Here is a 10,254-nt window from a genome sequence, read left to right as displayed (position 1 = left end):
GTAGCTGATTGTCTCTATAGCGCCATCTTTTGGTCATGTACAGCTGGTTCAAGTCTGTAGTAGTTTTACATTTTCTCCTCCACCTCCTATTGTTTCTTTGAAATGCTTGCATTTCAGTTTGACGTGCAAGAATTTCTGATTGTCCCTCGCTGAAGAAAAAGTGTCATTAGTGATGTATAAAACAGTTTAAAAGACTTTGTGAATCAGTTTTTAATCGCTTTACAAGCTGCTACTGTCCTTTTAAACTGACTTGATAAAAATATTCCCCAAATTAATATCAAATATAGAAGAAATTTGCTGCAGATTTCATGTTTCAGGGCTAAACCTATAACAGAATGGCAATATTGTTATTTCTGATAAATTGTCTTGTGTTTTAAGGATGATTGGAGCCCAGATCATGCTACATTCTTTCCTCTAATGACGCTTTGCAGTCTTCCACAGTTACGTTCTTCCCCCACAGATGTCTGTACAAAAATATGCAGCCTCAGTGCAGTCAGGATAGGCAGGATTTACACTTTTTATGGTAGATTTTTAAAGTTTTAAGTACAAGTGATTGCCATAAGCGAGTCTAAAATCTTCACAGTAGTCTCACAGCTTAGGGAACAAGCTAGTTTATAACAATATGGTTAAGCTGCTCAAGTAACAAGAGACAGTGGTTACACTTCACAATACACCTGAAATATGCTGGTATTTACCTGGGATGAGTGATCTGTGTGTGCGGCACAGCCTCGCACTTTCCTCAGATTCAAATGTTTCAAAATTAGAATCAGTTTTTCTAAAAATAAAAATCTAAATCTTGAGTTTTGAATTCATTCTTGAACATTTTAATTCTCCATTTATTTGTGGTTATAGATGATAGATGGATGGATTATCTGGGAGACCGACACAAGGTATTGCATAATTGTGATTTGGAACAAAAATCACTGCAAAAACACAAAATCTTACCCAGTAATTTTTGTAAGACAAAATTAACTTGCAAGTAACTTTTCAGTGAGATATACCAGCTTGATTGGTTCCTTAATATTGATGAAAAAATAATAGTTCAATTACCAGATCATTTAACTTATAACATCACATTCTTCCCATTTATAAGTGAAATAATCTGCCAGTGTTACGAAACCTTTTTCATCAGTATCAAAGAATTATTGGCTTAAAACAAGCCTTTATATTTTGCTGAAAAGTCACTTATCAGTTTGTTTTATTTGAAATGTACAAAGATATTTGTTCTAGAAACTGGACCAAAAATACTTAAATAAAACTTTGGATTTTTGCAGTGATGGTGCTAAACACTTTTTAGAAATAAAATCCTGAAAATTCAGGCCATCAACAACTGTCCTTGAGAAATGTAATTAAAACATTTAAATTAAAGCATTTTTCTATGCACAATCTGCAACACAACTGTCTTTAGTGCAGTTTGGTTCATTTATCCTGTGGAAAAACATTGTAAACAATGAAGGAGATGGCACTGCTTTATGAATTTCCTCATATGCATGGAGAAGAATTAACCCTGCAAAACATGGTGTTGGCAGCATAATGCTGTGGGGGTTGGAAGGAGCGCAATGTTGGAGAAAAACCAACCTGAAAAAGACTTGAAACAACCATCAACATTATGTGTGGGAATGGCCTACTCAAAGGCCGGATGCAAAATAAAAGATAATTTCAAACAAGACTTCCAAATAAGAGTTAATAAATGCTTGCTTGAATTATTTCTCTGGAAATTTGGAAGAAATGCACCACAAAAATCTAACTGCAACAAAAGTAGGTTCTACAAAGTCCTGACTCAGAGAGACTAAATACAAATGCCTGCCACACTGTGCAGATTTTGAAATGTAAGACATTTGAATTTTAAATCTTCTCTTCATACTACTTTGATGAAGGCAATTGTGCTTTCTGGTTTTTATTGAGTGGTGTCAGAGTAAAAGGGGTCTCAATACAGGTGCAGACCAGCAATGGAGGATTTTCTTCCACTTCACAATCATGCAGTACCTGTTTTGGTTTATCACATAAAATCCCAGTAACACAAAAAACCTTATGGATACGACAAAGAATAAGGGCCATAGTTTAAATAAATAAACAAACAAATAAATAAATAAATAAAATTATGGAAATAAAGTGATAAAATTATGAGAATTAAAACATATGAGAATAAAGTCAACAACAAAGTTATAGAATTATAACTATTCTCAAAATACAACTTTATTCTTGCATCATTTCAACTCTATTTTTATTCTCGTACGTGTTTACTACTGTAATATTATAACTGTAATTTTTTTCCCTTAGCGTGGCCGTGTTGCTCCATCGTAGTAATAATCTGAGAAATTCAAAGGGTGTGAATACTTCTTTGGTCCTGTTTTTTCAGCTCTCCTGTAAATTGGTGAACCCGTTCAGAAACGACACCGGACCCAGCAGAGTACTGTGAAGTGCAACCAAAGCTGCTTTTGGTTGATTCTGTAAACATTTAATGCATTTCGGGGTCTTCAACCCTCCAAGGCTCCTCTACAGCTCCGACCTGCGCTTCCTTTAAACATGGATGCTAATCTTGCTACGTTGACACGACCTTTACATGCCCTTTCTCCTCTTCCTCCTCATCTCTTCTTCTTCTTCTGTCCATCAGCATTCGCCTGGAGCTCACTGTAATCTGGCCCAGTACTGCCCCAGGTTCTGACTCATGCTCTGCGGCTCGGTTCCTGGGACCTGGACTGGCACCGAAACGCCGGGTGATATGAGCCCTGAGCGGGAGAAGAGAGGGAAACGCCACGGTTCTGATTTCAGCAAACAGAGGGAACTGGAAGAGAAAAATGAGACATTTCTACCAAACACCCACCTGTGTTGGAGCTGGCTGAGGGCGGAGTCTGCAGGTGAGGGGAGGAGTACGCCGACGAGTCGAAGCTGCGCGGCGCAGAGGGCGACGGAGGCAACATGCAGGAGTACGAGGAGGCCGACTGGGGAGGAATAGACTGAGAGCGACGAAAGAGAGGGGAAAAAATCAGCTTTAGAGAACGAAGCATCAAGACCAGGGGGGTTCAAAGTGGGGGTCGGGGGCCATTTGTAGCCCTTGAAATGATTTTGTTTGCACCTCAGGTCAAGAAGGGTAAAAAACAATTGATGACCGAAATGATTTGGAAATGATCAGTTTTTCTTTCAATAAGTCTGAAGCCCCTTTTCATGTTTTGGATCTTTAAAGCTGCAGCATTTAACTTTGATAAAAACATATGTTTTGTTGAAACTGTCTTTATGTTGTGACAGTTTAATATTTGACAGATAATCTGTGAAAAGATCTACATCCTCCACCTCCTTCCTGAGTTGCTATTGCTAGCTGAAGAAATGCAACAATCAGAGCCAGGAGGCGGGGCTTAGTGCTGTCAATCAATCTCATGTTCTCCCTGCTGAATGTGCTGGATGTTGGAGAAACAACTTACCTTTACAGGAAAACCATTTATCCTCTGTCACTACTAACTAGCCTTAGTATTCCCAACATGGTGTGCTAGCTGCAGTGTAGCCACATGGAGGATGATTGACAGCACTAAGACTCTCCTCCTGGCTCTGATTGGTTGTTTCTAAATAACACTGGCAGAAGGCAGATCTTTTCATAGATTATTTATCTCATAACAAACAGTCACAGCATGGTGACAGTTTTAATATAAATGTAAAAAATATATTGTTTTATCAAAGTTACATACTGCAGTTTTAATTACCCACAGATTTTATAAAAAAAAAAGATTGTTTACTTTTGAGCAGGTAAAACCAAAAGACAAAAAAATAATAAATCAAATCACAGAAAACTAATTTTGCATTTTTAATTCAATGTCAAATGTCAATGTCAAATTTATTTATTCAATACATTTTGTGACACACCAATAGTTTAGATTTGTCAGTTTTGGAGTTTTGGCCCCCAAAGCAACAGCACTGATCAAGACAGTCGCAAACAGATAAAGCTATGCTGGAGTTTCACCACTAGGAGGAGCTAGAGGTGTGTAAAACAGCGTGTAGATCAGCGGGAGTCTGAATCACTCCTAATCGTGTGTGTTATGCTTTAATAATTGCATGGAAATGATCATTTATGTCTAATCTACATGTATGTACTGCATTACACTGAAAAGTAGGATTTCTACCTTTCTTTTTTTCATATTTAAGCAGAACCAAACATTATTTTTATATTATTGTGCAGACATTTCCTTCAGGAACATTTGTAACAACGCTCCACTCGCTGTAAGACAACGAGCTACACATTTAATATCCAAATAAAGAACTGACTTAAAATAAGTCAACAATGTCTGCATTAGAAAACTGGCTCAGATAAGGGTTTCTCTGCAATGAGAGTATGGAAGAGGATTAGGGTCACCAAAAATAAAAAAATTATAATTCTGACTTTACTTTCAGAATTCGGACTTTTAATTCACAATTTTAACTTTAATTTCTGACATTTTTCTCAGAAATCTGACATTAATTTCTCACGTTAATTTCAAAATTTAGTTAACCTCAGAATTCTGACTCGAATCTCATAATTCTTTTTTGTTTTGGCCCTAATCCTCTTCCGTAGACAGAGACGTGGCTCGGACCGTGACGTGGTCTGGAAGGTGTTGATGAATGATGAGTGTTGAATGTCCAACCTGGACTCCAGATGAGAAGACGGACAGCGAGCTGTAGCTGGGCAGCGACGGCTCCGTCTGACTCAACATGGACCCTGCAGAGACAGAGATGGTGGTGAACACGCACGCACACACACACACACACACACACACGCACACACACACACACACACACACACACACACACACACACACTTAGACTCACTGAAACCATCTCGAGGTGGGAATATTTAATACGTTTGCACTCTAATGGAGAAACCCTGATGCTTTGCAGGAGCCGCTGTGAGGATTGTAATTATAAACTACTGAAATATTCCAGCCTTCGGAAGTTTAAATCATGTGCAGCAGATGCAGACAGCTGCTCCGATGTGACGGTCTGGGCTTTACCTGAGCTGCTGCCGTGCTGCTGATGGTAGACGGACGTGTTGAAGGAGGTGCTGAGCGGCGCCTGGCTCTGGGAGCAGGAGGTGACGCTGCCCGACCTCCTCTGGTTACGCAGCTTCTCCTCCCTCCTCCACTTGGCTCTCCGGTTGGAGAACCACACCTGACAGTCAGACTCCAGTCAGACTCCAAACAAATTCACTTTTTCCTCAGAAATCTGACTTTAATCTCAGGAGACTAACGTCAGAATACTGAGGGAAAAAAATCAAAGTTATGAGAAAAGGTTGGAATTCTGACTCTAATTTTTGAATTATGATTTTTTTTTTCTCAGAATTTTGACTTTAATCTCAGAACTCCAACTTAAATTTCTGACTTTAATCTCCAGTCTGCTCTTCAGGTCATCTGCTGGAATCCGTCCTGATTTGCTCACCTGTATCCGGGCCTCAGGTAAATCGATCTTGTTCGCCAGCCTCTCCCTTGCGAAAACATCTGGGTAATGTGTCCTTTCAAACTCTGTGGAGGATACATAACGTCAGACACGCGGCACAATAAGGAAAACACAGGACCACTAGACAGCAGTTCGCCCTGAAGCTTCAGATGAAGTTCATCAGAACTCAAAGTTATAATGAAAAAGAGGCTAATTTTAACAGACTGTGCTCTATGTCGAGTATTAGCATTTCTAATTATGTTTTACAGGAACCTTAAATCCAGGAAGTTAAGCTTCTATGCTTAAAACCCGTTTTGAAATATTTATCTGTTGCACTTTGTGTAAATTATTCATCCACGTGGAACACGCACAAATTTCAACTGAAAGGATTCAAGTTGAGAAGCTGCCTTAGCATTTTATTTCAAAGCAGAGCTGCTTTAAGCTAAACAGCAGAGAAGTCCACTTTGATTTTAATCTCATCAAAACTGGTTTCAGGTTGAATTTGGTGAGATAAACCAGCGTTACACTGCAAAAACACAAAACATTACCAAGCAATTTTGGTCTAGTTTCTGGTGCAAATATATTAGTTCACTTGAAATGAGACAAAACTAAATTACAAGTCAATAATTCCTTAATATTGATGAAAACGTAGTAGTTCCACTGTCAGATTATTTCACTAAATATCTTGTTAAAATATAAATAATCTGCCAATGGAACAAATACTAATTAATCAATATTAAGGAGATATTTACATAAAACAAGCACCTAGTGCTTGCTTAAAAGTTACTTTTAAGAAAAAAGACAAAGCTAAGATATTTATACTAGAAACTAAAGATGCCTATTAAGATCTTGTGATTTTGCAGCGTACTAAATTAGAAACTAAGTCTGGGTATGAGTGAACTCTGTCCTTCGTCGCTGCAGTCAGGCTTTAGGTTCATTATTGCTCAGCAGATGGTTAATTTCTGTTGTTGACAAGTCAAAACGTGAACAAGCCCCACCCTGTCAGCAGCCAGCTGAGTCAACAACCTGATCCCCAAGTTTTCAGGTCTACTTCCACAGAAAGCTGCAAACTTCACACTTCAAAACCGATCACTTAAAACCCAAACCTCTGCAAACACTTAGAGAATAAGTAGACATGTTCCAACACTGCAAAAAGAAAATCTTAATAACTTTACAGCAAGACATACAAGCTTGTTGTAAGGAAATAATTCCTTAATATTGATGAACAAGTACTGCTTATGAAATAGGAAAACATAAGTAAAATATTCTGCCAGTGGAATCAGTGCATTTTTAAAACAATATTCACAAATTATTGACTCAAAACAAGCTACCATATCCTGTTAAAAAAGATATTTGTAAGATAGTTTTGTCTTCATTCAAGTGTACTAAGATATTTGCACTATAAATTATACTTGGTAATATTTTGAGTTTTTGTTGCAGTTTCAAAACCAGTAACAGTCTAAAGTTGTCTTACCGAGTTTCTCAGGCCATATCAACGCACGGTGCCCCTTCCCCACCTGTTGCTGTGCACTGGTGCTGACAGTGCACAATAATCAAGATAGTCAAACAATAGGTTGACTGTCTTGGTCAAACATATAAAAAACGATTTGGGTGTTTCTGTCGCCAAAAACACAAACAGTTATGGTTTGGAGAGTAAAAATTATGCATTTTTCTGTAACAGCTGCCATCTGTTATGAACAATATAACAGATTTTTTTTTGTTTTCTTTCTATAAAATGGACGAATAACTAGAGTTGGTAGTCAACCTATTAATTTTGTCAGTTTCTTTATTATTGTACTTGTGCAGAGTTATCAAATAAATTTGTATTTTAGTACATTTATGTCTCCGTTTAAAAAAATGAAGCGTTTTAGTCATTTCAAAACTGTTTTTCTGTATTAGATCCGTATCAGCCAATACAAAACCTCAGTTATCTGTATCAGAAGTAAATACAGTGTATCCATGTTTTCACTTCCGAAATAAGAAAATCACAAATTACTCATAATTTCTTGCATGATGGTGCAGAAAGTGATTTTGCATTCTTTTTTATTTTTATTTTTTGTTTGTTTAAAGCAGACAAATAATGCATTCAGTTACAATGAAGCTGTTTTAAAACCACTATAAAACTAGAGCAGGGCTGTGCTGCCTGCTACTGAGCACTGCTAGTCAGCTGGCTAATCAAAAGGTCATTTTCTTCCCTTATAAGGAGGATACGTTTGGCAATATTCAGGTTTTGCATTACATCTTTTGTGTAGAAAAAGTAAAATTCCAAAAGGAAGGTATAGCATTAAGTTAAGCCAATATACCCAACAATTCACTTTTTTGACTTCCGATACTGATATCGATATCTGAGGTTTAGTATTGGCTGATATTGATACAATACAGAAAAACCACTGAATTTACTTAAAGCATTTCATTTTTTAACCACAGACATAAATCTACTGAATTACAAGTTTATTTGACGACTCTGCACCAGTGCAGCACACGATCGTATTGCAAGCTTTGTAAAATATGTAAAAACAACTATTTTGTCCAGTTAGTTCAACTAGGAGTAAAAGGGCCAATGTAAAATAAATACCAATAAATAAAATGAGACTGACAAAAACAATAGGTTGACTATCTTGGTCAAATATGTAAAAATAAACTGCAACAAACCTTTTCAATTGTTCAGAAAGAGCAGTTAGGAATTCTAAATAATATAAAATAAATAAAGAATAGATTTAGACTGAATAGATCTGCAATTATGGATCGGCTACATTATCACAATAACTCTTTTCAATATCAGTATCGGATCGGTGCATCTCTAATAATCATGTCTCCACCAGAGTTTAAATTAAACCTGTGTGAGAAATTCCTCTAATTGGCTTCGTTTTAACTGGCGTCTGTGTTAACGCGCCATGTTTACTGCGCTTCGGCTGCGCGCTGAGGTCAGTGTACCTCATTACTGTCATCTGCACAGACTGACCGCAGTCATCGGTTTCTGCTCGGGCGCACAGTGGGCCCTGCCTCCTCATTTGGCCCCGGGGCCCTGCGCAGCCACATCCAGTCAGCGGTGGCTCCCTGATCCGGGGGCCGCATCCCGCTGCAGCAACGACGCGTTTTCTGCTGCTTTCCGCCGCTACGGGCCTTTTTGGAACAGAGCGGGAATATTTGCGGAGATAAGATAATGGATGATTTGCTATCGGAAGTGGAGTTGTTGGCCGCTGCAGGCGCCAATAAAGATCACGACCTGTCAAAATATGCAAACTGGTTTTGTTTGTGGTACTGTATTAATCAGAAAGCCGTAAACCAGTTTGTTGTTGCTGCTGCTGCTGCGTCATGGGGCTGGTTTGAGCTTTGCGTGCGTTATCGCTCTGACCTTTCTCCAGAGCCTCGATCTGCTCCTGCGTGAAGCTGGTCCGGTTCCTCTGCAGCTTCCTCTTGAGCTGCAGCCTCAGCTGAGACTCCTCGCCTTCATCCCGCTCCACGGGGACTCCTCCTCCTCCTCCTCTGCCAGCGCCTCCTCCCCCCGCCTCTCCCCCCATGCTGCCCTCTGTGTCCAGCATGCAGCCCTCGGACACTGCCAGCAAGCAGAGGAAAAACACACACGGAGAAATTTATTTAAAAGAAATGTTGCTTTTTAGGGCTGCAGCAGGGGTGGTTGCTAAATAAATGACGCCCCGGGCGAGCCCCGCTTTCTGGCCCCCATGTCACACACACACAGCCAATTTTACAAAAAACAAATGTTTTTACAGTGTATCTTATCTGAGTCAGCCACCCACTTTAACAGATATTTTTAATGTAACATCTTGTGCTTAGCTAAAAGAATTTCCCATAGATTTATACGGACAGACGTAGATCAATATGACCGATTATTAGAGTCACACTATAAAAAAAAATCAATACAAATACAAGAATAAAGTCATAAAATTATGAGATTAAAATCATAATCCGGCTTTATTCACATAATACTATGACTTTATCGTCTTCCTGAACTTTATTCTCATAATATTATTACCTTATTCTTGTAATATTATAACTTTATTCTTGTAAATTTATGAAATTATTCTCGTAACTTTAATTGTATTTATTTTTTCTTAATATAGTACTAAATACTGTAGATCAATGTGTAAGCAGCATAAAATAATTTGGTCCAAGTCTGTATCTTGAATCTTCAGGCTGGCCTTCAAGATAGTAATAAATGCACCAAAAATACTGAAAAATTCTCAATTTTTAAGTTTTTACAAACAGAATAAAAATGTAAACAATCCAAACCTTTTGTTTTTAAGCATGTCTGGTTTCTGTGGAACAGTCCTCTTCAGGTTTGACAGGTTTAAATATTTAATATTTAATATTTTACATGTAAATGTTGCACAAACTGCATAAAAACATTCTTTAAATTGTATATATAACGCAGTGGGCGCCCACTCATTGACTAATCATGCATATAAGCAACAAAAAAAACTTATTCTGGATGCAAATGAGAAGCAACTTCTCTCACTCCCAGATGCACGTTGTAGCCCCGTAGGCCTTGGCGTCCTGGGTGGAGAGCCACATCTCCCATATCACAAACTACAGGCTCAGATTTGCTGGCTGTAAAAGTTAATGTGCTCTAAAATTCAACAGATCTGACATTAACCAGCTGACATGCATCCATCCATCCTGGACGTCTCCTCACCTGCGCTGTGCTGCGTCTGAACCCCGGTGGGGTCATGGTACCAGTTGTTGGGCCCGCTCCAGTTGGAGCCACTCTGCAGGTTCAGCATGGTTAACTTCTCATACATACTACGGGCGTCCAGACCAGCATGGAGAGAAATAAAGGAACCCCCGTCCTCTGCGTGTGATCCCCTCCGTTTACTCCTGTCCGCCTCCTTGGATCCG

At 38.7% G+C, this 10,254-nt stretch overlaps 1 protein-coding gene across 1 annotated transcript; it reads right to left on the bottom strand.

Moving 5' to 3' along the window:
- Positions 1-1,843: 1,843 nt before the first annotated feature.
- On the bottom strand, positions 1,844-10,254 carry pax10 (paired box 10). Its single transcript, XM_014974809.2, has 7 exons — positions 10,052-10,254; positions 8,753-8,953; positions 5,401-5,483; positions 4,977-5,133; positions 4,611-4,684; positions 2,825-2,957; positions 1,844-2,729 (listed from the first exon to the last, which is right to left on the bottom strand). Exons 1-7 carry the CDS (start codon positions 10,155-10,157, stop codon positions 2,629-2,631), a joined length of 855 nt encoding a protein of 284 aa, XP_014830295.2. The 5' UTR covers positions 10,158-10,254; the 3' UTR covers positions 1,844-2,628.

This window comes from Poecilia mexicana, unplaced genomic scaffold (assembly GCF_051168715.1).
Source record: "Poecilia mexicana isolate PSO_F unplaced genomic scaffold, ASM5116871v1 scaffold_19, whole genome shotgun sequence".
In the NCBI taxonomy this organism is placed as follows: domain Eukaryota; kingdom Metazoa; phylum Chordata; class Actinopteri; order Cyprinodontiformes; family Poeciliidae; genus Poecilia; species Poecilia mexicana.
This window is presented reverse-complemented; position numbering and strand designations above follow the sequence as displayed.

Bases quoted from the DNA above. Each gene is read 5' to 3' on its own strand.
- pax10 (XM_014974809.2), bottom strand. From the start codon at position 10,157: ATGTATGAGAAGTTAACCATGCTGAACCTGCAGAGTGGCTCCAACTGG. The intron at 5,134-5,400 runs GTGAGCAAATCA...TCTGACTGTCAG, and splicing joins TACCTGAGGCCCGGATACAG to GTGTGGTTCTCCAACCGGAG. The intron at 4,685-4,976 runs GTAAAGCCCAGA...CTGTCTCTGCAG, and splicing joins GCAGCACGGCAGCAGCTCAG to GGTCCATGTTGAGTCAGACG.